The following is a 25,650-nucleotide window of genomic DNA, read 5'->3' on the forward strand; positions in this document are numbered from 1 at the left end:
TTGACAGCAAATCATTTATTTCGCTTTGAATTGTTCTCATGAGCATATATGTGTTTTCATTGAGTGTCATTTACACTTCAATGCAAATAAGTGACATGCGATGTTCAAACATACTGAACGTGCACGTGGACGTCACATTCCTCTGAAGGCCTGGAGGTGCTGGTCGTACTGGTCAGCGATTTCCCGGGCGGTGTCGAGCTGCTTTTCACACCACTTCACCAGAGCCTTCTGCAACATCTGCACGTGAGCGCTCTCAAAGTGCTCAATCTGTAACACAAAACAAACCACTCTGACTCACGATAAAATTCATATATGTTCTCATTAGGGGTGCCAAGCGATTAAAATTTTTCATTGTAATTAATCACATGACTTATAGTTAACTCACAATTAATCACAAATGTTATATAAGTTAACTCACGATTCATCACAAATGTTATATCTGTTCTAAATGTACAATAAAATGTACAATTTTTTTTAAGTTTTCATACTCTTGTTAACATAAAAGTAGAAAAAATGTTAAACTAATAGAAATATGGCTGCATCTTTTAGTCATTGGTACAGTAATAATTCATTAAATTGAGTTAAAATTACAAAGATAAGGGCCCACTGTACTGTAAAAAACGAGTGTTATTGATTTGTGTGTCATTCTTCTGCCACTAGATGGCATCATTGCATTTGCAAGATATTGGTGAGAGCGCAGTGCATTTTTCTTTTCATATTAAGAGCTATCTAATCTTTAACATGAAGTAACTTGTGAAATTCTGCATTTTTTTAAATTGTAAAATACAACTTCACCCCAGTCTCCACAAATATATGCATTATTATTATTATTAAATTTATTACCACAAAATTTTGACATGGATGTGTCTGCTGCGTTGAGGCTGGAATTATACAGGGTTTCCAAGTAAGGGGCGGTCATTAAACACACATTTAAAAAAATGTGTGGCGTTCAAGGAACTTTTAATTGGCTCAAAATAAACACACTAATTTTGACACCCCTAGTTCTAAAAGGGATGCTCGATTATGAAGAAAATATTAATCATGATTAATTTGGTAATAATTGAAATAATGATTAGGACAATCTTTTGTTTTTTTGTTTTTTTGTACAAAACAAGAAAAAGACAAATAAATTTATTTTAAACACTGTAATTATGCAAGATCATTTTGGACCAAACAAGATTTATTAAATTAGTCATTTTAAAATAAAAATGTGCAAATCTATACATTTAAACAACTACAAATTTGTATTATAATGATCTTCTATTCCTGTTTACGATCATGCCGATTTTGTAATTGTGGAGTGTAATAATTGAAATTGTAATTGAATTTTGATTAATATCACAGCCCTACGTTCTAATATACAACAGGTCAAATTTAGGTGATTTACCTCATCTTTTGACACTTCACAGACTTGCTTAAACTCTGTCTCTGCTGCTTTCTTCACCTCCTCCAACTGTTGAACATGAAGAGTGGGTCGTAATTAGGCAACAACACCTTCAACATAAACAGCATAGAAGCCCTTTTTCGACGTTTTGCCACGTTTGTACACGCACTACTCTACTGACACCTGCTGGTCAAACGTTGTCATTGACCTACATGGACGCCGATACTCACAAAAGCCTTCTTGACTGGTTTGGCCTTCTCTGCATTCTTTATGGCAGTTTCTAACTCCACTAGTTTACAGGTCCTCCTGAAAAGCATCTCCTGAAACGAAATAGATCAGTGTGACTTATTAAAACCAAAGAGAAGTTTATAATTTACACATAGAATGTGACATACTTTTTCTGCTTCCTGATAGCGTGACTCCAGATCCAGGCCAAGTCCGAGAGTGCTCACATCATTGTCAGCAATATTTGTCATACTTTTCTGCATGTCAAAAACATTTTAACAAAAAAATATTGTTTGATTTTGACCATATATTGTGTGTGTGTTTTGGCTAAAAAGGTAGAAATTACCTTCATTGTCTCAAAGATGTCTGATAATTTTACACAAATCCTATATGAATAAAGAGTGCAGAATAAGGCCATCTTATTTTTGAACCAAACTTTTCAATGCAAAGTTTCACGTGACAGTCTTGAGACCAGTGCAGTCTTACTTAGAAAAAGCCGCTTTGTCAGGATCATCACCTGATTCCACACACAGATGCAGGGCAGCTGCAAAGTGCCCACAGGCCACTGCTATTTCTGTACCAACACATGATGGCATCAAGCATGAAAACTAGTGTCAAGGTGGATTACTAAAAGATGATTAAAAAAAAAATTAAGCACAAAATTTTGTTCCACTACATTTTTTAAATTCACCTAAAATACATCAATTGAAATGAATGATTGGTCTTTATTTTATCCCCACTTAAGGTAAATGTGTGTCATGGTCTTACTTTGCTCAGTTAGCACCACATCCAGGAATTTCTGCAGGAAAAGAAATAACATAAACAAAAAGAAAATACATAAATAGTGTATCTGGATGTAACTTACATCCACTGCAGTTTTGGTGCTGCCGGTTAAAGAAAGATTGAGGTCCCGTTTGGTTTGAAAGAACTCATCAACATCCTGCAAAGGCAATCAAAGACACGGTTAGAAAAACACAGTTTGACGGCTGAGATTCTTTTAATTCCATAAGACTCCAAGTTGAGAACCTTGTGGCCTTCTTTTCTCATCTCTTCCACAGCTTGACTCAAACGATTGAAAATGTTTTTTCTGGCTCTGTGTCGACCTGGCGGCTGCATATATACAGACAGAATTAGAGCATTTTTCCTCGGAAAACATTTGAGAACAAAACACGCTGCCAGCAGTAATTTACATTAAAAAATAATTTGTGTGAATTTTTCTATAGCCTACCGTGTATGTTATTGATTCTTACACCAGTTGTGTCCCATTTGTGTTTAAATTCATATGAAAATGAGTCAATTTGAAAGATTGTACTGTATTTTATGGAAAATCTTGAAAAGACAACAATGGTCCGTTTGTCCCCTAAGTCTTGGTAAAACAGAATTAAATTGTCAGATGCAACCCTTTTTCAACAAAAGTGACACTGTTTACAACAATAACAACGTTTGTCAATGTGGTTACCATATTTAGCTCCATAAAAACAAAATATTAGAAACTGCTCCCAGTATAACATAGAGCAGTTCAAGACAATTTTATAACGTTGAGTGTTATTATATTTGTAATTATAAATCCACATTTTTGTTTGTGTAACGTGAGGGTCCGCTGGTGGTTAATGGAACATTCTTTATAAAATGAGAAAGGAGTATCGAGACGGATTTCTTCAGGTACAGCTATTTACTCGTCACACACGCAGCTACAGCTCAACACTTCCTGAACACTCATCAGCTGACCAACACTAACCAATCAGGAGCCAGCAAACTCCAGACAAAAACAAGTGAACCAGAACAGCAAATTTAACACGTCAATTCAGCCACTATAATAATATATATATACACAAAAAATATATGAATGTGTAAATTATAATTCTTGAAACATAAATGTATAAGTAAATATATATTTAACAAATTAATTTAAATCTTAATCATTTCTAAACCTTACACTTGTACTTATGCTGACTGGATCGTGATAGTGTAGTAGCCTACTCACTTCAGCGCTGGTGAGAAAGATGTCCAAAGCTTTGTTTTTTCTGAGTAGTTTGTGTGCTGCCACCAGGTGGAGGAAGGTCTCCAGTGCTGCACAGTATGGTCGCAACTCCCCCAAACCAAGGAAACCTGCAGAAAGCCCTTTGCATTAATGTACTGTACTCAAAACCTCACTCAAGAGAAGCAGCTAGTAGGATGCTTTGAGGATTTTTAGTCCTATATGTGAGCATTGTCCAGAATTACTCACCAAGCTGTTTAACAGCTTTTGCTGTTACGTTCATCTGCGCCTTTGCAGGAAGAGGAGGAAACTTGGTGCGGAAAATAGGAAAATAATTTTACAATGACTCATTGTTTTCAAAGACAATGTTGAATGTTCGCTAACATGTACACATGTCACAATACTCAAACTGGTGTCAGTTTCCAAAAGTGTTGCACAATAAAAAATATACTTGATATGATTCTGCTGCATTGACTTAGGAAAACACAAACGTACTTGCCATAATCTTGATTGTATTTATAGCTATGATACTCTGAATGCAAATTAAAGGACATTTGGAAATCAAGGTAACACTGACTATGACTCCTTGTATCCCTGGCACATCCTCCTGAGTGAACAAGTTCTGCTGCAGCCATTCAAAGTCCTCATAAGTCCGGTCCACGTGGTACTCCCCGGTCCCAGACAGCTAACGCCAACAGGAGAGACCACAACATTAAGTGCACCTGCAGTCCAAGCACAGTTGCTAAGTTCCTTTGTAAAGGTAATTTGGGGCTAACAGCGTAACACTGTCAGAGCAGTATTGATTTAACAATGTTTACTATTGTACTTGCAGTTTGTAGAGGTGTATTATTAACTCATTCACTGCCATTGACGGCTATAGACGTCAAAAATTAATTTGAACTATTTCTATTAGTTTCACATTTGTTTCCACTTTTGTTAACAAGAGTATGAAAACCTAGAAAAAATGTATTGTACATTTAGAACAGACATAAAATGTGATTAGTCATGAGTTAACTATTGAATCATGCGATTAATTGCAATTAAAAAATTAATCATCTGACGCCTCTAATTTTTTTATATTTTATTTTTTGTTTAATTACAATACATTTTTTCTAGGTTTTCATACTCTTGTTAACAAAAGTGGAAAAAAAAATTATACTAATAGAAATAGTTCAAATGAATTTTTGATGTCTATAGCCGTCAACTGCAGTGAATGAGTTAAAAAGACAAATAAACCTTTTCTACTTTAGTCTCTTGACCAGGGTTGAAAGTTGCCCATGACTACGTCCCTGTTCCAGGCCCACAACCCATTAGCGCAAAGAAAACAAAGCCTATCTCCAGATATTTGTTGTTCAACAGAAATGTCCAGGACAGCATCACCAGATCGAAATGTGCCGAGCCAGCACGACTTTTATTTGTTTATTGGCGTTAAAGTATTGATTTTATTGACCTTGTAGCAATCAAAAGAAGTTGCTAAAAATATGATAATTTCTGGTGCAGTTATGTAATTTTTCTTACTTTTTGAGACACAATTAGAAAGGTATATCCATCACCATCTTGCAGCACCTCGGTAACCTTAATGCTATCACCATGGACACTCAGAGAAGGCGCTTCTTCTTTCACCTCTTCCTGTCAAATCAAATTTAAGTTAAAATGTAAAAGAACTCCTGAGTGAATCAATAACTATTAGTATCCTGTTTAACAGTAAAACTACTGTCCACATGAGCTCCCTGGACACATTAACTGGCTGTCACATGACTCTCGATGTTGTCACAAAGAGCATTTTGAGGAACTTACCATCATCGTCAAATCTTCTGAGCTATGTTCAGCCTGCTTTGTTTTCTGCTTCAAAGAATGCCAATAAGTCCTTATTTGCTCAGGGGAAAATGTGCATTAAAACTCTGAAGATCTTGTCAGCTGGCTGCAATGCGCTCAAACTGCAACTGCTGAGAAGGCACAGGATATCCTTAGGGGTCAAAGTGCACGCTGCCTTGATGTGAAATGAAGTACAACTGTGCCAAATCTAAAGTGCTGGCCATGGAGAAAAAGGAGTAAATGGTGTGTTAGTCAGTAACTCTGACTTTCGACACACCCACATGGGAGAAGGGGGCATGATGGCCCAATCAGTGACCTGCAAAGAAGGGTTGAATTTACAAGAGATCCAATAAAAGAGGCAGTACAGTAGAGCTACTGATGACAAAACACTAACTTAAGAGTTCAATTTGACTTTATTATTGCAGACAATGCAGTAGCGGATATTTAAAAAAACACACACACTGAAATAAAGTTTAAAAAAATACTCATCCCAAACAGATCTGTCAAAACTCTAATAACCATGTGGAGTGCGAACCCTCCTCATCCTCTGCATCATGAAAGAAGCTCCAGTGGAAGACCATCTCACCAAAAAGATTGTGGACGTCCCAAAAACCAAAGAAAAAGCGCTCCTTGTCCTCTTGTGTTCAGTCCACAGACACCTCGTTTTTCAGGAAGGCGTCATGGTCCAAAATGTCATCATAGAGCCACCTTCTCTTCTTGTTGCGGAGCAGCAAGTTTGCTTAGGGACAAAATGGAGGGAAAACAACAATCTAAAGTTCATGCACAAAAGGCCTTTTATTTTCTGTTTTCTGTTGTTGTTGTTCATTGTTCCGTTTAAATTTCATTTCCGAAATACCTTTTTGAAATCCTTTACAGGGGTAATCAACCCCCAAAAAAGTATTTATCATATAATGTTGTATTTTGCCAATTACTGTCCACTGAAAATGACATCACCGTTGCTCAGTGCTCAGGTAACGACCAATCACGGCTCAGATTACTAATGTCACATGACTTAATTCCGAAAACAGGTGAGCTGTGATTGGTCATTACCTGAGCCCTGAGTGAGAAACTGTCCTGTCATTTTCAGGCCACAAACGCAACGTTAATCAGAGTGCTGTGTTTAGACTAGTGGGCACAAGCAACTTGTACAAACAAAATTTGGGTTGACTTCCACTTTATAAGATGGTGCTAAAATAGAAAAGTAGTAATTTGTGTCAATCTTTAAGGGGATTAATCTCAATCTTTGTATGTTGCTGTGGGGCTAAATTTAGCCTTGGGTGAGTGAACGTTACAGTCTAAATTATTTCCAAATCAAATCTACAATCAAAACAAGTTGTAAGACTGGTATGAATAGATATTTATGAGTTTTGGAAGCGTAATTTGTGGCGTTTATCTATGCTAATATGTAGGCAATTATCAACATTTTTATAGGGTGTCAATTACCTTGTGATTTTTCGCTTCTTTTTTTTTGCCAGGTCTCGTTATTTTTAGTGGCTAAAATGACAGGACGTGCAAATGTTTGAAATTCAATGGGCTAAAACGGATGCACGGATAAAAGTAAACGGTACAAATGCAGCTGTTGTACATATTTAGAATCATGTTTGGATACAGATCAACTGTCAACCAGATTGCAGAAACTATATGTGTGTAATTGTGTTTAACTTCGAGAATCTCCCTTAATGTCTTCTCTGCAACGGCGCCCGTGTTTTTATCAGGGTGGTGCAAAACGGCAAGTTTGCGGAAAGCCTTTTTTTTTGTATTATCTGGCCCTCACTTGCTGTTGGCTCCACGTCCAGTATTTCGTAGTATTTTTTCTGATTAGTGCTGTGGCTGCAGACAGCACTTGTGACAACAAGAGTAGGAGCACACTGGCTTGTGCTACCATGTTTGGACGCAAATGTTTTCTTATTCTTATTATTTAAAAACAAACAGCTGCGTGACTTATATTGTGTACTCCTAGCTGCCCATCGAAACTGTGTGTCTCAGTATGTTGTCGTTTGACAGCTCAGGGGCTTTTTAGTACAAACTACGCCGCATACGAAAACTTACTTCAGAGCAGTTCATCATTTGTGCCACTGGGGGCAGAAATGTACGCCCGTGCTTTATGGGAAAGGCAGAAGAAGAGCTTTCTTCTGGGTAGTGAAGGAAAACAGAACAGCACGTAGGCCTCAAATGACTTTAAACTCCGACCTGGTCATTACTACGTAAAAACATCGTTTTGAGTTAGCTTGTACCACAGTTAACCCGTTTCAGCGTGGAGGAGCCCTTGCTTTGATATTCTGCCGGCATCTGTTTGATTTGGTAAGATATTTGGCAAGCTAGCATCTAGACTTGTCTAGCTAAGGTTAGCAAAGCACGAGCTAACAAGAACCAACGTTGATTGTACGAGAACTAGATGAATGCAACAATTTTACATGCTTGCTGAGTTATGTCACTAAGAATCTTAACTTGTTCATATGTTTGATAGCGCTTCCCGATGTCCATGTGCATGATGTTATTGTAGACTTTATTTATTAACAAAGGTGCCAAACTTGTGTTTATCACGGGCCGCATCGTGACGTTTGCCCTGACGGCGGCTGGTTAAGACAGTATAAACCACATAAATGTACAGTCACGAGGAGTGTAACTAGGATGAAATTCACGGTTCGGTTTCTCTTAGATAAAGCGAGGGAACTTTTTTTCATTTTTTTGCGTAACGAGGGCGGATGTGATTTTGGCAGTGGATATTTTTGTCGTGACCGGCAACTCCCCTGCTAGTGTTATTTTGCCGTGAAAGGCTCTGATTAATCGTGACGGTGAGGTGAAGCATCAATGCTTTCAGTCGATTGTGCCGGCAAATGTACTGACACTTCATTAGGATTTGTTTACCGGATGGTGCCACCTAGTGGTCAAAAGACCAATTAATAAAATATGCAGAATGAAATAAGATAGTAGGCCGTGACAACACGCCCATAAGTAGTAATATTGAAGTTTTAGCACTAGGTGTGTAGTGCAAATACGGAATAAGTAACACTTTAATCATAAGTAGCCTAGATTGTGGTATAAATAATGAGTTAAAAACTGTTAAAATCTATGACTGATCAAACCAAGGAGACTAATAAAAGAGCAATGGTTTATCAACTGCGCCAGCTGAATATCTTCCTTTCAGTGTGGCCCCGGTGTTTGCTGTGTTCAGCGTTGTGACAGGACAACTTGTATCTACTCTCCATGACAACCCTTTGTGTCTTTTTACGTAACAAAAAAAAAGGTCTGAATTCTTTAATGTTTGTTTTGCAGGCTTAACAGGAGAAGGTTGGAGCCAAGGGGAAATAAATCAATCCATTACTTCTTCCCTACGCATGTAAAAGGTCACCAGGGCATTCCAGACCTCATACACATGAGTGCTGTATTCTCCTCGAGCTGGGCCCAGCGCCATGCCTGATCGTGACGGCTCCTACCTGTCAGGTGGGGGTGGGAGTGGTGGCAATCTGAGTGAGGAGGGAGGACCGGGCTCGGCTTGCATTGCAGAGGGCAGAGGAGGGTTAGGGGGCGGTGTTGGTGGCATGGGAGGTGGAGGGGCACTAGGTAATGGCAGTGGTTGTGGGAACGGGGGAGGAGCAATGCAAGGCGCTGGACTGACAGCAGACGGGGTGTGCAGGGATTTTATTCGCAACGTCTGCAAGAGAGGGAAGCGTTGTCGCTTCAAGCATCCCGACTTTAATGAGGTACCAGACTTGGGGGTGCAAAAGAACGAATTCATCTTCTGCCATGATTACCAAAATAAGGAGTGCCTGCGCGCCTCCTGTCGCTTTGTTCATGGATCGAAAGAGGACGAGGACTATTATAAGAAAAATGGAGAGCTGCCACTTGCACTGAGAGGGAAAGTCGCAGCACGACTTGGCCTCTCCCCCACGGATCTGCCACATAGCAGAGGGGAGGTCCCAATTTGCAGAGACTTCTTGAAAGGGGAGTGCCAGAGAGGCAATAAGTGTAAATTTCGCCATGTCCAAAAAGACTATGAATATGAACCTGCCAGGGTCGGAGCGGGTGGTGTTATCGGACCTGGCGCAAGTGGAATGGTGAATGCTGGAAGTGGCATAGGTGCTGGAGGGAGCGCAGGAGGAACCTGTGTGGGGATTCCAGGACTTGTGGGAGGCGTGGGTGTAAATAATATGATGGGGATGGGCTGCCCAAGCTTGGGCGTTTGCAGAGATGCGAGTCTCGCAGGAGTGGGGGGCGTTGGTGCGGGGGGGATGAGCGGCTGTCTGGCAGTAGGCACCTCAGGACAGAGGCGCTCCCTGTCGGTGTACGACCCCATACTTGAGAGTGGGCTCTTTGACTCTGCGGCCCTGGACAGCTCACTGGAGCAGACGGCCCTCCAGATCAAGCGGCGGCGGTTGGAAGGCCTGCGACTGGCGGACGGCAGCGTGGGCGGCCACTATGAGCTCGGAGTCCAGGCCGCATTGCCCACACGTCCTGTGGAGTACAGGTTGTTGGAGGAAGAAAACAGCCTGCTGAGGAAGAGAGTGGAAGAGTTGAAGAAACAGGTTAGAATGAGAGCACTAGGAGACTACTATTGAGAAATAGAGATTTAAAACTAGGGGCATAAATGAATAAAAAGTTTAGAGTTTTTTGGGCATCTATTTATGACGAGCTCTGTCATAAATAGATTTCTGTGACTAATTCATGCCCCCCTCCTCCCAAAAGTTTTGTAATAGCCTAAATATACCACAGGATTGTGCCAATGCTACTCTTCTATTGAACAGGTCTTTACCGCACAAACAGTAACTAAGCAAGGTTACGCCGCAAATAGGCGGGCACGCTGTAATGTAGTTTTTTACTGTATCAAGTCTTTCTGTTCTAACAAATTGTAATGGGAGCAAAAAAGAAAGAAATCCAGGCTAATAAACAGTACATGGCAGATTAGAGCAAATAGGTCATAGATTTAAATTTTTTAGTTCACTAAATGGAAAATATACAGAGTGGGTATGAAAAGTCTACACACCCTGTCAGAGGTGGGCACTTCCGTCTCTCCGTCTAAGGCGGATGCCCACATTTTTGATGTAAGATGGGAAGCCTAGAAAAATCCATGGACTAGTGAGCATCACCTGAAGCAAGTTTTCACTCCTAGATTTAATATGGAAATTTTTTGAAGGTCCTATTTCCATGTACAGTTTTTATGAGCAAACAAGCAACAATAAACTATCATAAATGTTTTGGTCTCATAGGAAGGGCTAGTGCTAAAATAACGGCAAATGAACCTTTAAATATTATGAAAGAGTTTGTTTCTACTTAAATTAAAATTGTTAACTAATGTTACAAAATTCCACCAAAAATCGTGGTGTAAACATGTTAGTGAGTCATAAATCGAATTACGAAAAATAATGGTAACAAATCTGTGGCTTTATTACTTCATCTTTACATGGAACAATATGTAAATGTGGACTGCACATAAGCAGTGAACTTGTAGACAGCATATAAATAAATATACAATATATACACATAAATAATAAAGCCGATCGGCCGACCTAAATTGCAGCATTTGCGCTTTGACCAAGAACTACCTCTGCTTCTAATCTGTGTCCCCTCTTCTCAGGTTGCCAACCTGATCGCCACAAATGAAGTTCTCCTGGAGCAGAACGCCCAATTCCGAAGTCAGGCTAAAGTGATGACGCTGTCCTCTACACCTGCCCCCACCGAGCAGGCTCTGGCAGCCCCCGTGGGCGGGGTCAGCTCATACAATCACAACATCGCCCAGACCCACACCACGCTGAGCAGCACCGGGCTGCAGCCTCGACCCGTCACCCAGCAGGACCTGGTGGCGCCCACCGGCGCTCCCGCGGCACCCCCCACCAATGCCGCACCCCCACCGGCGCCGCCCCCTCACCTCAACCCCGAAATCACACCGCTGTCGGCCGCTCTGGCGCAGACCATCGCCCAGGGGATGGTGCCTCCCGTTTCAATGGCGCCGGTGGCCGTGTCTGTGGCGCCGGTGGCCGTGTCCATGACGCAGCCTCTGCCGGGCATCACCATGAGCCATGCCACCACGCCCATGGTGTCGTACCCCATTGTCAGTCAGAGCATGAGGATCACCACTCTGCCTCATATTACCTGATAAATGGCAATAACGCGGCCGGACTGAAAACAAAGAAATGATGTAACAATACAATAGGACAAAATTTAAAATTGTTTAATTACAAGAATAAAGTAAAATAATACGAGAAGAACTAAATGTGTTTGTTTATCTTTTGGTTGATCATTTGACAAAAAAAAGAAAGAAATATTTATAGATATTTGATTGATATATGATGTATATTCTCCAGTAGTTTACTACACTGGCTGCTAGTTTCAGACTAATGCCTTTTTTTTTGCGTGGGAATTTTGACATGGGCCTGTTTAAATTACATCAATGTGTATTTGTTTATTCTTGGGAGTTAAAAAAAACCTCAACATTGTTGAATACACTTTGTCAAAGTCAGCTGGAATAGGCTCCAGCACACCTGTGACCCTGAGCAGAAGTAGTACACAAAATTGAGGTGTTTTTTTAAGTAAAACAATACCTTTATTATTGTTGTGGTATTATGGCTTCTTATAATTCTACTATTTACATTTATCTTTCATGTTGTTTTTACTGATTGGATTTATCAGACTACGGCTCAGTTAAGCACCTGCCGCCCAACCCTCCTTCCCCAGAGGGCAGTAGAGAGACTTCTGGCCATTTACATTAGTTTTTGCTAATGATGCAATGGACTTAATTTTTTTCTTTCTTCTAATTGTTTTCTTCTCTGCACCCAAAAAAAAAAGTTTGTACACTTGCACTAGACTTGTGAATAAAATGATAAATCGCACACTACTGAACAAGAAGTGGTCATGCGCACGCACACAAAATAAATAGATCACCGGGAGCAAAGCATACCTCAACATGTCTTTGCCTTTGAGTTTAAAGGGTGGAGTCGCGTTGTATAAACTTTGTATAATACATTCTACTTCCACCGTAGCACGACATCCGCCTATCTCAACACACATGAATTAATCCCGGTAAATTGGATTATGTTTAAATAACAAAAATGCGTATATATATATAATTTTTTTTAAACATGTCTTTTGTGGTTTGACATGCAAAATATTGAGTGTAATTCTACACAATTGCAACGGGGAAAAAAGCTACGCATTAACATCGGGAAATTTTGAGTGCAACGACTACTTATAGCAATATGCATAGTTGAAAGTCTTCTCCAAGCTGCAGCAGTTCGTCCAAATAAATTTATCGTGGTTGGTCCAGTCGCAGCACCAGTTAGCAGTCAAGGATGCATATTTTGTTCCAGAGGGCGTGTTTTCATTGCGATAACGGGACTGGGGAAGAAAAGAGAAGCAAAACTCGGGTCCGCAGCGATTTGTGCAAACCTAACCGCAAAACCACCTCAACTAGGCGGATTTAGCAATCGTATTAAATATGCGGTAAACTAATTACAGCGAGGGTCCGCGTTTAGGTACTTGAGTACTTTTACTTGAAAGGGTTCTTGACGCTTTGAGATAAATGTCGGCGTGTTAAGTCATTATAAAGACGCTCTTTAACTGATATTTATCTTCTTTTTTTTTAATCCCAGACGTTGTTTAGTAAAGCATTCATCTGGGACGCCAACGATTTAAACGACAATGCAGAGCGACAAATCGGAGCCGAAAGACACCGAGGGTTCGGGCCCAGACATGCCCGAGATGAGTGCGTCGACTCACGGCGGCGAAGTGCAGCCTCTTCCCCGGGCCAAAGGGATTAACGCCGTGGCGGTGCTGTGGACTTTCGGGAAGTGTTTGGGCGCTTTGCTTCCCGTCTACCTGGCCGGCTACTACCGAGTCAGTACCAGCCTGCTGGTGTGCGGTATGATGGTGTACACGGGATGGAAGCACGCTCGGGAGGCCAAAGAAGAGAGGCTCAGGTCGGCCATGCAGCTGTTCGGCGACGAGCAGGAGATCGGCAGCTTGAAAATGTCCAAAATAAAGCGAGACCTGCCTGCGTGGGTAAGACGTGTCCCTCGTACATTTCCTCACTTCAGTTTTATTGAATTGCACGACTGTAGTAGCAGACTAAAGATAAACACTCACGGCATCCTCAAATTATTTGGCATTTTGTATAAAATACTTGTTGGCATCACTCTTAACAAGTGAGCATTTACATTATTATAAATGGAAGATCAGCTAAATTTAGACAAAACAACATTTTAAGTGAATCCTTCTCTCAAAGTGGAATCAATGTAGACCTATCTGTCAGCCAGCAATCAGCATGAGCCTAAAATGGACATGCAGATTGCCACAAGTTCTTCTGAGGCCACACCCAGCTGAGTGAGGTCCTTGTGGATACTGTCTGAGTGCTTTTCCACGATGCTGTATTGGCAAACACAGAATGCATCAAATGTACACACTGAAGCTTCTCCTTAGCATACATAAAATGTATATAGAGAAAGCTGTTAACCCCAAGCAAGTCACATTTACTTACCATGTGATATAAAGCATACATATTATTTGTATTCAGCTGTGTTTTTGCTTATAAACGTAAACCTGATTTAAAGAAGCACTTGTATTTGATCTCATTAAACAGTGCAAAGCGTACCTACGCGCAATTTAACTACAGTATGCCCTGTTTTCTTCGTTTCTCTACAGGTCAACTTTCCAGACGTTGAGAAAGTAGAATGGCTGAATAAGGTAAAAAATAATCTGTTTGTTTGACCTTTTATTAAAAGCGCACCCGGGATCAAACACAGCTGCTGTGATGACTGACGCTTCTGCATCGACATGTGATGCTTGCTTATGGCAGTAGCCATGTTGCGGGCAGCAAAGACAACACCCCCTCCGTTGTTTCGGTACTGCAAACGCAGCAGCAGTACAGTATTCGTGCTAGTCAGTCAACCCACTCAACGTTTCCATTTTACTGCGGCCTTGCTCACAGGAAGGGGGAGGAGCAGCCCCCCACACGAAGTAACAGAAACAGCTGGCTTTGTTCAGACATTTCATTTGGTTGATTATAAAGTCATAGAAAAATAACATCAAACACACTAATAGGATCACAAGACGTTAGCGGCAGACGATGTGGAGTTTTGCGTCTGCTACTGGGACGCTGAGAACTCCGCGTGAGCAGGCATCTGATGACTCATTCTCCACTTATGCCAGTTCTTGCCAACCTTTTATAAAGTCACACAGACCAACACACAACCCAAACTCTGTGCCAGTTTCTCATTCTTTCCCCTGTGGGACTAGAATGTGTTTTCATGGCAACAGTAATTGTCTATGAAAAAAAAACTGAGCAGTTGTCATGTTGTTTGTAAGATGTCAGCTGCTCACTTAACTCAAAGGGCACACACAATTTACAGATTTAAAACTTACATAATAAACCCGTAGTTTTGTTACTTTGCTGTTTCAATACATACACCGACTTAATGATATTAATCTTAACTATGTGTTTATTATTTTGGAGAACTGCACTGTATTTACTGAGGCATTTCTAATGGTTGACTCATTAACTCATTCACTGCCATAAATTCATTAAAAAAAAAAGATTTTTAAAAATTAGGGGTGACAGGTGATTACATTTTTTTAATTGTAATTAATTGCATGACTTCACTAGTTAACTCACGATTAATCACAAATTCTGTTCAAAACGTACAATAAATTTTTTCTAGGTTTTCATACTCTTGTTAACAAAAATGGAAAAAAATGTTAAACTAATAGAAATAGTTAAAATGATTTTTTGACGTTTATAGCCGTCAATGACAGTGAATGAATTGAAAAAAGAAAAGATTATAAAAAATTCGGGGCATCAGGCGATTAAAATTTGTAATCTTAATTAATCGCATGACTTCACTAGTTAACTCACGATTAATCACAAGTTTTTATATCTCTTCTAAATGTATAATTTAAAAAAAATCTAGGTTTTCGTACTCTTGTTAACAAAAGTGGAAAAAAAATGTTAAACTAATAGAAATAGTTCAAATGATTTTTTGACGTTTATAGCCGTCAATGGCAGTGAATGAGTTAAGCTACATGACTGAAAATGTTGTGAGAACTGTGTTACTGGGGATCTTGCCCCGTGGCTCAGAAAACAGGACAAACTGTGTATGAAATCCGAAATGTATAAATCGCTAATTCCATATGCTGTGTGTTGTTGTAGGTGCTGCAGCAGGTGTGGCCCTTTGTGGGCCAGTACCTGGAGAAGCTCCTGGTGGAGACCATCGCTCCGTCTATCCGAGCCTCAAGCGGCCACCTCCAGACGCTCAGCTTTACTAAAGTGGACATGGGCGACAAGGTGACGTCATTTTTGCTTTGATGCTACGAGTTAGCCGTTGGCTAGTTAACACCTGTTTTGTTTTCCTGCAGGCCATGAAGGTGGTAGGGATCAAGGCGCACACAGAGAATGACAAAGGACAGGTCCTACTTGATCTCTATATCAGGTAAAATGTTACCATACGCTCGTGGCAATTTTGCGTCACATCTTTTAAAATGCTAAAAAAAACAAAAACGTGGGTGTCATGTTCCTTTTAGCTATGTTGGCAATGTAGAGATCAACGTGGAAGTCAAGCGCTACTTCTGCAAGGCTGGAGTCAAGGGAATACAAGTGAGTCATCGTCGTCGGACGAAATATTGTGTACCATGGAGGAAGGAATCTCCCTGCAGATGTCACATTTATTTCCTTTCTGTGTTGAAATAGTTGAATGGGATGATGCGAGTCATTTTGGAACCTCTGATTGGAGATGTGCCCATTGTGGGCGCAGTCACTATGTTCTTCATCCGCAGACCCGTAGGTTGATCTGTCTACATTCACCTTTATTTGTCCTTTCCTTGTTGCACACCCCTCCCCCAACCTTCTTTTGTGAGTATCGTGTGTCTGGTATTGTCCGAATATCGACTCCCATCTTGATTGATTTGCAATATTCGTTTACATCTTTTACATTTATGTCATCCCAGAAACTAGATATCAACTGGACCGGATTGACTAATCTGTTGGATATCCCTGGACTGAAGTGAGTTATGATCGGATACCTCGCATTGTTCTCACAAGGTTGAAAATGAGACATATGAAATGCAAGTATGTGCTGTTTTTCAGAAGCTAATGCTGGCAGCACTGTTAGCAATTGCTAATTTAAGCTAATACCGTAGGCTAGCTTTGGTTAGATTTCTGCTTTGACGTGATAGTGCCTTTGTGCAGTCCGTCGTCTGGATTCCAGCCATCACTTAAAAAAATGGTAAATCTTAGTCAGCCCAAAGCAACGGGTTTAGTACAGTAAAACAAAATAAAACAAAAACACTACTACTTTGGGGTTGAAATCTCTAAAATGTATATGTTTTTGTCAGGCCTTAAGTGGTTGCAAAGTTTCATGAGTATCTTCCTAGGTTTAAACCCTCAAAAATAGCTTCATTTTTTTTTTAAACAGTACATCGCCACGACAACAGCGTGGGATGAAATAAAACATTTTCTGTATTTTCTTTTCATCCTAAACGTCTTTAGATTAAATTTCTAGGAGAAATTCGCTAAAATATGACCGCTATAGAAAGGCAAAAATGCCTCCAAATTCCAAAATAAAGTAAAAATGGCAGACTTCCTGGTAGATTTAGCCTATGGCTATAAATACATATATATATATTTTTTTTGTAGGTTTGCCTCCTAATTTTCACAAATGTAGGTGATAATATAATGATAATGATAATAATAATAATAATAATAGTTCCTACAAAAACAACAGGGACTTTGCAGCAGTTGCTGCGAGTAAAAAAAAAAAAAAAATCATTCAATGTTTTTTTTTTACTGGCAAGAATGGGCTATTTTTTAGTATATTGTTAGAAAATAGGAAAAAAATGTTTTTTGTTTTTTTGCATGGTAACTTATAACCCTATAATCTTTAATATAGTATTGTAACATCTTTCTAATACTAGTGGTTTGCTTTCAGCATCATGTCTGACAGCATGATCATGGATGCCATCGCCTCCTTCTTGGTGCTGCCCAACCGTCTGGTCGTCCCCCTGGTTCCAAACCTGCACGTGGCGCATCTTCGTTCTCCTTTGCCTCGGGTAACGATGCAATACAAAGCAACTCATGACGATACATTCCACGTCGATCCTATCCAACGCTGTCGTTATCGCTGAAGGGTGTGGTGCGAATCCACCTGGTGGAGGCCCAGAATCTAGCAGCAAAGGACAGCTATGTGAAAGGGGTTATGGCGGGCTTGTCAGACCCCTACGCCATTTTGCGGGTGGGTCCTCAGATGTTCACCTCCCACCACTTTGACAACACAGACTCGCCCAAGTGGGGAGAGATGTACGAGGTAAGGAACATGGAGGGCTTCTTATGAGACTGGCGTTCAGTGTTCCGGGTTCCTTCATTCAGTGTGACTGCACAGCCATTTTCCAACCATTCTGTCTGTATACATTTCTTTGTACGTGTGTCTGGTGCACCAGGTGATAGTCCATGAAGTGCCTGGTCAGGAACTGGAGGTGGAGGTTTATGATAAAGATCCAGACCAGGATGATTTCCTGGGCAGGTAGATGTGCATCATTCATGTTGTTCTGTTGTGATTTGTCTTTGTATGTTTTAATGCCATTTCAGTCACTTGGTGATGAAAGAATCACATGTGTTTGTTTTCCCTCAATTTGCATATACTGATTTAAATGGGTTTTTATTGTTTTTGTTTTTTTGTTACTGTCCTCATTTATTTTTCTTCCACATAGGACCAAATTGGATTTGGGCATTGTGAAGAAGTCCATAGCTGTGGATAATGTAAGAAAATGTTGTTTTACATTTTTCATCATTTTGGGACATTTCCTGATGGGAATGTAACGTAAAATTGGTGGAAAAGTTGTTTGTACATTTGTAGAAACTCTAGAAAGTTTAGCTTAGAACATTTGGCAATATTTAGTTGGACAATTTTGACACTTTCATGAAAATTAATGGAAAATAACTGGCAATTTGGGGCCAACGTTTTTTTCTTCTCCAAACAGTATAATGCATACACATAATGTTTATGTTATAAACCTTAAACATTTCTTGACAATAATGTGTTATGTGACCTCACTAGTCTAAACATGACATTCTGATTAATATTACATTTGTGGAATATGAGTTATGAAGCCCTTTTTATCCATTTCAGGGGGCGGCCATTTTGCCACTTGCTGTTGTTTGAAGATGACATCACAGTTGCTCAGGGCTCAGGCAACGACCAATCACAGCTCACCTGTTTTCTGAAGCTGAGCTGTGATTGGTTGTTACCTGAGACCTGAGCAACTGTGATGTCATTTTCACACACCAGCAAATGGCAAAATGTCCGCCTTCGGATATTGATAAAAAAAACAGCTAGATTTTGCTGCTTAACTCATATTCCAGTCACGTAATATTAACCAGAATATCAGATTTAGACTAGTGGGGCTGCATAGAACATATTGTCAAGAAATTTTGGGTGGGTTGACTTCCCCTTTAAGAAAAGATGCAGACAAACTAAATATAAACTGTGACTTATATTGCTCAGTTTTGGTTGACACTGTCAGATTAGCAGTCAAAACTAACATCATGTTTATTATTGTTTTTAAGCAATGTACTTGTAGTTATGTTTACATTCTTGAGCAAACTCTCAGTATGATCTAGAAAAATTTTCCACCATAGCAAACTCCTGTTAAATTTATGTATCTGTAATAGGTTTGATCAATGAGCAACAGATTTTTACTGCAATTGTTGCTTTTTAAAAAAAATCTCACTAGATTTTGTGAAGTGGTCTCATTATGTTCTTGTGTCCTCAGTGGTTCCCTTTGAAGGATACTCCTTCAGGTCGCGTCCATCTCAGATTGGAGTGGTTGGCCTTGATGCCGACCACTGATCGACTTGAACAGGTGTGTCTTATTTTCCACCGTAACGACAATTTAGTTAAGAAACATTCACCGGAGCTCTCTCCCATTCCAGATCCTGAAGAGGAACGAGAGCGTGACCAGCAAGACGGCCGACCCGCCCTCCTCGGCCATTTTGGTGGTCTATCTTGACAAGGCTGAAGCGCTTCCAGTGAGTCAACTTGCTCACGGTTGCTTCCTGTGCGGTTCTCTCGGCGCCGCTCTTTACCATCTGTCTCGCATTCTACACAGTTGTTCTTGTGGCCTCTAACCCTGCTCCGTTCACAGGCTAGAGTGTGGCTATTTTTAGCCCCCCCCCCCCCCCCACGACAAAATGTGTGGAACTCATTGTGGTCTTGCTGTAGAACTTTGCCTCCTTAAATGTGACTCATAGAATGCTTGCTTCCTGTATTAAAGTTGCTGGTGAATTTCTACAATTTGCTTAAATATTTCTCTGCTACAATTCACATCCTGTATTGTGTATTCATAAAAAAACGTTTTTGCATTTTTTGTAGATGAAAAAGGGGAATAAAGAGCCCAACCCTATGGTGCAGTTATCTGTGCAGGACATCACAAGGGAGAGCAAGGTTGATTAAATCACAATGTTACATATTATGTTGCATTTCTTGGTCCAATGACTAACCGTTTCTTCTGTTTATTATCCTTTGAAGACATGTTATACAACCGTCAATCCAGAATGGGAAGACGCATTTACCTTTTTTATCCAGGATCCGCGCAAACAGGATATTGATATTCAGGTAACCATTTTCTCAATATTAGATACGGCTGCAAAATCGAATGAGATTTATTCAGAATTGTTGGTCATTGTCTTTTAACTGTGTGGACCAGGTGAAGGATGTTGACCGTGTGCAGACATTGGGCAGTCTGACCATCCCTCTGTCTCGCATCCTGTCCACTTCTGGCCTCTCTCTGGACCAGTGGTTCCAATTGGACAACTCTGGATCAGCCAGTCGTATTTATATCAACGCAGTTCTCAGGGTGAATTGCAGTCAGTCGTGGAATGACACACATTTACGACTTAAGCATTAGAAATGTTCAATTTCTCTTCCAAATACTGTAGATGCTGTGGTTAGATGAGGAACGCATCACAGCTGATGTGTCATCTCACCTGGAATCTGGAGGCAAACAGTTGCCCCAGGAGACTTTGCCCCACTCCAGCTTTGCCACAGAGGTAACGATAAATCCACTGCTGGTCCCATTCCCCAATTTCTCGCCCTCATTGGACTCATTTTGAATGACTTGTGTTTGCAGGGGTTGCTTAGAATCCACCTGCTGGCTGGGCAGAACCTTGTTCCCAAAGACAACATGATGGGCGGCATGGTGAAAGGCAAGAGTGACCCCTATGTCAAGATCAATATAGGGGGGGAAACATTCACAAGTGAAGTCATCAAGACCAATCTCAACCCCACCTGGAATGAGATGTATGAGGTAAATAAATGCCCGTAATCAGTTGAAGGAACCCTACATGATAATGCCGTTGATATAATGCCAACTTTATTCCCTCTCAGGTGATTTTAACACAGTTGCCTGGTCAGGAGCTACATCTGGAGGTGTTTGATAAAGACATGGACATGAAAGATGATTTCATGGGCAGGTAGCGCCATATTAAATGTATTGATGCACATTTTATTACACTCTAAAAAATAAATAAAAACTGGGCCGATCCAATTTATGGGTCAATTTGACAAAAATTATTTATTTATTTGGGTTATACAAAATGACAAAATTGTTGGGTCAAATTAACCCAATTAGAGGATCTGACCCAACTTTATGGGTTATTTTAATGACCCAATTTTTGACCCAAAGTTGGGTCAAATTGACCCGAGTAGATGATCTGACCCAACTTTCTAGCTGTTTGATACTAAAGTATTATTATTATTTTATTTTATTTCTTTTTTTTTTGCCAAACCACCCAGAAAGTTGGGTCAAATTGACCAAGTAGATTGTATGACCCAACTTTCTCAGTTGTTTTATACAAATTGACTACATTTTTGACCCAAAGTTTGGCTAAATGAACCCAAGTAGAGGATCTGACCCAAGTTTCTGGGTTGTTTTATACAAAATGCCCCTTTTTTAAATTTTTTTTACCAAAGTTGGGTCAAATTGACCCAAGTAGATTGTATGACCCAACTTTCTCGGTTGTTTTATACAAATTGACTACATTTTTGATCCAAAGTTTGGCTAAATGAACCCAAGTAGAGGATCTGGCTCAACTTTCTGTGTTGTTTTATACAAAATGACCCTTTAAAATTATTATTATTATTATTTTTTTTACCAAAGTTGGGTCAAATTGACCCAAGTAGATGATCTGATCCAGCTTTCTGGGTTGTTTTATACAAAATTACCTTTTTTTGCAAAACAACCCAGTTGGATCAAATTAACCTAACTGGTTTAATTGGTTCAAATGAACCCAAGTAGAGGATAAGACCCTACTTTAGGGGTTGTTTTTAGAGGCATTCTCTTTTTTTTTTGTTGTGCGAAACAGCCCTGAAAGTTGGGTCATATTGACCCAAGTAGAAAATCTGTCTATTTTTGACCCAACTGTTTTTAGAGTGTACTAATTTGGGATGTAAACTAATCTCACTTTGCCCCCAAATACAGGCTAAAGATCAATCTAAAGGACATCATTGATTCTCAGTACACTGATCAGGTACAAACACTGCTTGGAAATCAGGCAAGAATACCAAACACTATCCCATTTGCATTATCAAAATAACTGCGCTTGTGTGTGTTCATGTATCAGTGGTACAATCTCAATGATGTCAAGTCCGGTCGGGTTCACCTGGTACTGGAATGGGTTCCAACAGCCTCAGAAGCAGACCAAGTGGATCAGGTTGGTACTTGGGCAGAAACGGTGACTTCATGACAATCATGTTGAATGAAAATCCACTTTTTGCTCTGTTGTGTTTCTTAAGGTTCTTCAGTTCTATTCCAAGCAGTCCTACCAAAACAAGGCCGTTCCATCTGCAGGTCTTCTGTTTGTCTTCATTGCACAGGCAGATGGTTTACCTGTAAGTTTGTTGGAGGATGTAACAGTAAATAAATACACATGCTCTGTGTTTATTACTACCCGTAATGTATACATCAACAGGTGAAGAAGAGTGGAAAAGAGCCAAAAGTGGGAGCAGAGATAGTTCTTGGAGAAATGTCCCGCAAAACGACTGTGAGGCTCCTCCTCGTTTTTTCGCTGACAATACTGTAGAAATCACAATAACCGGACTTTTTCATCTCTTCTGCAGGTGTGTGATCGCTCTATATCACCCGAGTGGAATGAGGCCTTCTGCTTCTTGGTCCGTGATCCCAGAGAGGATATTCTTCTTGTCAAGGTAGTGTTAGATATTATTAACATTTAAATTCTTTATTTTCATATATTAACCATTGTTATACATTATTAACATTTTAATTCTTCATATTAACCATGTCGAAATGTTTTGTAGATGTGAGGTAGTGTTGAACTCAGTATAATTTGACCTTAACCTAAGATGGTAAATTGTTTGGTCTAAAAAAATTTCTTCTCAGCGTTCTGTGCGAAAACACATTTAGTCCTTGAGAACAAAATCTGCTTCGAACACACACACACCCCTGTTTTCGCCATCGCTCACGGAAAAGTACCCAGAGAGTATGTTTTGTCTACAAATGAAAGCGAGGCGGTCTGTTTAACTATAAGAAGCCATTTTCCACGCGGAAGAGACACATTCGGCACTCTGAAATTCCACCTGTTATGTGATGTTTGGAGTCTGTCACGATGTCCAGAGATCTCTGTTTTTTTATTAAATCATTTTTGCAAAGGTGTTTTTTCTTACATTAAATCTGTCTTCAAATTTTGGAACATGCAAAGAGGACAAATATATTTATTCCTCTTCAGTAGTCATACAAACAGTAAATCTTTTCAAGTGCAATTCAATTGTAGTAATTGTAATTTAACTGTTTAATCATGTGACTTCTTTAATCAGCTCTTACGTCTATGAAGTCACTAAATTAAAATTGATAATGAATTTTGTTGCTTTATTTTTATTATTTTTTTGTTTTGCTGTAGGGCGGTTTCATGACCACTTTTGGAGTGTTTTGACTCTTGGCTTATGCGTCCTTGACTCCAACTTGAGTTGCTAGTTTCCTTCCACTCACTGGGTTGGGTATGCATGTGCTAGGTCACTGTTTGGTAGAACATTAGCAGAGCTCAGAACAGAAAGAACAGTTTTTCGTTCCTGCCTGATCTGCAACAGGTTTCGTTCTCTTTGGTCTTAAAACACAAGCCCTCCAAATGTTCTTGTTCCTCCCTCCCTGGAACTTAAGTCTTCTAACACTTGTGTTTTTCTAGCTGTCCCACAGCTGGACATTGCCCATGGGTTCCTTAGTCGTTCCCATTAAAGAGCTGCTCGCTGAGCCAGAGCTAGTCCTGGATCAGTGGTTCCATCTGGACGGAGCCTCCCCTGAGAGTCAGATTCTTCTTCGGGCTGAACTCAAGGTAGGAGAGCTTTCATTTGGAAATAAGTTTCAAAATTTAAATCCTTTAAAATGTCATATGTTTTTTTTGGCGCAGATGCTGATACCAAGCAAGTGTCCGCGTGCCAGTGGTCAAGCTAAGGTCAAAGAATCAAACCGCTTTCCTGATCAGCAGAAACGTGAGGGTGATGTGATCCAAAAGTGAGTGCTCTCGTCTCAGATCTTATTTTTCTTTCTTTGTTGACTCTGATGCTAAGTGTGTGTGTTTTCAGGTCAAGTTCAGTGGATGCGCCAGTAGAAACTCTTGTCCCAGAAGTGATGATGCATGAAGAAGTTGATGTAAAGACGCCTGTAGCTGATGTGACGGAAGATACGAAAGAAGAATCAAGTCCTGCTGTGGTGAAACCTGCTCATTCGTCACCAGACCTTAGCTTTGCCAATGAGGTAATGTCATTAATGACATGATTTCTATTATACACGGAGGCATGTCTTAATACTTTTGTCTATTTGGTAGACATAGACCGATATGTTTTTTCATACCAATTATTAACTAATTTATTCCCAGCCATTTTCACTGAAGCAATCCCCTTCGCTCCCGGCTGTTTTACTAGATTTGGACTCATTTTGCAAGGCCCACACAATATTGTGTTCTATTGCTAAAAAAACATGGAACATACCCCAAAAAAATGATTAGAGTCTCTCCTTTCAACAGGAAAAAAAGTATAATTTTATTTGTTTTTGTTTTGCAGCAATTAGCAACAGAATATATCTAAATTTCATCATTATTCACAAATCAGTTTAGAACTTTGGAGAAATCAGCGTGTTTGCAACATGGCCCTGGTTGATCTCTTATACTCTGCTGCCACCTGCTGGCCATTTTTGCAATAACTACCATTGCTTCAATCGTTCTCTGCAGTTGAGAGGCTGCATCAAGGCCTTCTGTATGCTCTAGCATAAAAAAAATAACCCATAAAAGACACATAAATATGTCTTTGGGACACTAAAAATTTAAAATGAGCAAATGAGTAAGGACCGATATTTGGAGCAGATTCATTAATTTTCACTAAAAGAGAAAATATTGGGATAAAAATACAAACTCCAGCTCTTAAATGTGTTGATTTATTTAAGCATATGTTTATTGAGCAACTTTTAGGATTCTTAAAATATTAGAGTTTTAAAAACTAAATAAATCTTAGTCAATAGACATCTTTGTTTTAAAAATGTAATAAAAAGTTCAGGTATCCCAGGTAGCATGTCTTCAAAAGTTAAATACAATTTTTGACAAGTAAATAGCTCACTATAGTTTCCTACAATAAATAAAGTTTTCCAAAATGTCTAAATATCTCAAGTATTATTATTATTTTTTTTAACTTACATTAGTTTTAATTTCAAACAAACAGAAGCTGCAAGAGTTCCCAGAGTAAGCAGCATCTCTTAACGTTAACTGAAAATTTAAATAAATAGTTCCCTGAAGTTAACACTTTTTTTTATATTGATCTATTATCGGCCGTATGATTCTTCAAAATGGATGCCGATATTTGTATAATGCTGAATAATCGCCGATAATCTGCCTATGGTTTATTAAAGCGGCAAAACATTTAAATAACTACAGTACTGATGGATCTTGAGATGACCTTCAGCATGTGTGAAATGACGCTTCTTCTCCCTGTAGGGGCTGATGAGAATCATCCTCATGGAGGCTCAGGATCTGGTCGCCAAGGACAACCTGATGGGGGGTATGAAGAAGGGCAAGAGTGACCCCTATGCGAAGATCACCGTTGGAGAGGCCACTTTTAAAAGCAACGTTGTCAAGGAGAATCTCAACCCCGTCTGGAATGAGATGTATCAGGTGATTAGCATGAGTTTGGATCAAATCGGGTGGTGTTATCTCTTGAATTACTGTAGCAGTAGGAATGATTGCTCATTTAAATCAGTAGAGCATCCTCTC

At 39.8% G+C, this 25,650-nt stretch overlaps 3 protein-coding genes and 1 long non-coding RNA gene across 6 annotated transcripts in view; 2 read left to right on the top strand and 2 right to left on the bottom strand.

Annotated features, from left to right (window-relative positions):
• On the bottom strand, positions 1 to 7,592 carry LOC144056181 (sorting nexin-5). Its single transcript, XM_077572705.1, has 16 exons — positions 7,452 to 7,592; positions 5,989 to 6,141; positions 5,385 to 5,718; positions 5,106 to 5,216; positions 4,165 to 4,272; positions 3,837 to 3,897; positions 3,594 to 3,718; positions 2,636 to 2,719; positions 2,475 to 2,549; positions 2,378 to 2,408; positions 2,096 to 2,183; positions 1,956 to 1,995; positions 1,780 to 1,866; positions 1,615 to 1,704; positions 1,388 to 1,453; positions 1 to 267 (listed from the first exon to the last, which is right to left on the bottom strand). The coding sequence occupies exons 3-16, from the start codon at positions 5,388 to 5,390 to the stop codon at positions 133 to 135; spliced, it is 1,107 nt and encodes a 368-aa protein (XP_077428831.1). The 5' UTR covers positions 5,391 to 5,718; positions 5,989 to 6,141; positions 7,452 to 7,592; the 3' UTR covers positions 1 to 132.
• zc3h10 (zinc finger CCCH-type containing 10) lies at positions 6,478 to 12,229 on the top strand. 2 transcript variants are annotated; one of them, XM_077572703.1, is made up of 3 exons: positions 6,478 to 6,679; positions 8,679 to 9,928; positions 10,978 to 12,229. In XM_077572703.1, exons 2-3 carry the CDS (start codon positions 8,816 to 8,818, stop codon positions 11,494 to 11,496), a joined length of 1,632 nt encoding a protein of 543 aa, XP_077428829.1. In that variant the 5' UTR covers positions 6,478 to 6,679; positions 8,679 to 8,815; the 3' UTR covers positions 11,497 to 12,229. The 2 variants fall into 2 exon arrangements, with proteins under 2 accessions (XP_077428829.1, XP_077428828.1); XM_077572702.1 differs by lacking the exon at positions 6,478 to 6,679 and adding an exon at positions 7,555 to 7,703.
• LOC144056182 (uncharacterized) lies at positions 11,921 to 14,042 on the bottom strand. Its single transcript, XR_013295014.1, has 2 exons — positions 13,873 to 14,042; positions 11,921 to 13,760 (listed from the first exon to the last, which is right to left on the bottom strand). It is a non-coding gene; the product is annotated as an uncharacterized LOC144056182 (long non-coding RNA).
• esyt1b (extended synaptotagmin-like protein 1b) overlaps positions 12,384 to 25,650 on the top strand; it is a 22,879-nt gene continuing 9,612 nt past the window's right edge. Inside the window, exons 1-29 of one of the 2 annotated variants that reach the window (XM_077572701.1) lie at positions 12,384 to 12,419; positions 12,989 to 13,397; positions 14,037 to 14,078; positions 15,541 to 15,675; positions 15,747 to 15,820; positions 15,912 to 15,984; positions 16,078 to 16,167; positions 16,335 to 16,390; positions 17,315 to 17,435; positions 17,513 to 17,689; positions 17,823 to 17,905; positions 18,093 to 18,141; positions 19,155 to 19,244; positions 19,315 to 19,410; positions 19,754 to 19,825; positions 19,910 to 19,996; positions 20,088 to 20,237; positions 20,320 to 20,430; positions 20,511 to 20,687; positions 20,768 to 20,853; positions 21,861 to 21,909; positions 22,003 to 22,092; positions 22,175 to 22,270; positions 22,351 to 22,422; positions 22,499 to 22,585; positions 23,578 to 23,724; positions 23,800 to 23,903; positions 23,975 to 24,146; positions 25,375 to 25,551. In XM_077572701.1, the coding sequence (XP_077428827.1) occupies positions 13,038 to 13,397; positions 14,037 to 14,078; positions 15,541 to 15,675; positions 15,747 to 15,820; positions 15,912 to 15,984; positions 16,078 to 16,167; positions 16,335 to 16,390; positions 17,315 to 17,435; positions 17,513 to 17,689; positions 17,823 to 17,905; positions 18,093 to 18,141; positions 19,155 to 19,244; positions 19,315 to 19,410; positions 19,754 to 19,825; positions 19,910 to 19,996; positions 20,088 to 20,237; positions 20,320 to 20,430; positions 20,511 to 20,687; positions 20,768 to 20,853; positions 21,861 to 21,909; positions 22,003 to 22,092; positions 22,175 to 22,270; positions 22,351 to 22,422; positions 22,499 to 22,585; positions 23,578 to 23,724; positions 23,800 to 23,903; positions 23,975 to 24,146; positions 25,375 to 25,551 (3,123 nt within the window). In that variant the 5' untranslated portion in view covers positions 12,384 to 12,419; positions 12,989 to 13,037. Of the gene's footprint in view, positions 12,420 to 12,613; positions 12,872 to 12,988; positions 13,398 to 14,036; positions 14,079 to 15,540; positions 15,676 to 15,746; positions 15,821 to 15,911; positions 15,985 to 16,077; positions 16,168 to 16,334; positions 16,391 to 17,314; positions 17,436 to 17,512; positions 17,690 to 17,822; positions 17,906 to 18,092; positions 18,142 to 19,154; positions 19,245 to 19,314; positions 19,411 to 19,753; positions 19,826 to 19,909; positions 19,997 to 20,087; positions 20,238 to 20,319; positions 20,431 to 20,510; positions 20,688 to 20,767; positions 20,854 to 21,860; positions 21,910 to 22,002; positions 22,093 to 22,174; positions 22,271 to 22,350; positions 22,423 to 22,498; positions 22,586 to 23,577; positions 23,725 to 23,799; positions 23,904 to 23,974; positions 24,147 to 25,374; positions 25,552 to 25,650 lie in introns of those variants that run through there. The other variant, XM_077572700.1, reaches the window with a different exon arrangement.

This window comes from Vanacampus margaritifer, chromosome 8 (genome assembly GCF_051991255.1).
Source record: "Vanacampus margaritifer isolate UIUO_Vmar chromosome 8, RoL_Vmar_1.0, whole genome shotgun sequence".
NCBI classification, from domain to species: domain Eukaryota; kingdom Metazoa; phylum Chordata; class Actinopteri; order Syngnathiformes; family Syngnathidae; genus Vanacampus; species Vanacampus margaritifer.

Bases quoted from the DNA above. Each gene is read 5' to 3' on its own strand.
- LOC144056181 (XM_077572705.1), bottom strand. The intron at 2,720-3,593 runs GTGAGTAGGCTA...GTATATATGCAG, and splicing joins TCTTTCTCACCAGCGCTGAA to CCGCCAGGTCGACACAGAGC. The intron at 1,705-1,779 runs GTATGTCACATT...ATTTCGTTTCAG, and splicing joins GCTATCAGGAAGCAGAAAAA to GAGATGCTTTTCAGGAGGAC.
- zc3h10 (XM_077572703.1), top strand. From the start codon at position 8,816: ATGCCTGATCGTGACGGCTCCTACCTGTCAGGTGGGGGTGGGAGTGGT. The intron at 9,929-10,977 runs GTTAGAATGAGA...CCCTCTTCTCAG, and splicing joins TGGAAGAGTTGAAGAAACAG to GTTGCCAACCTGATCGCCAC.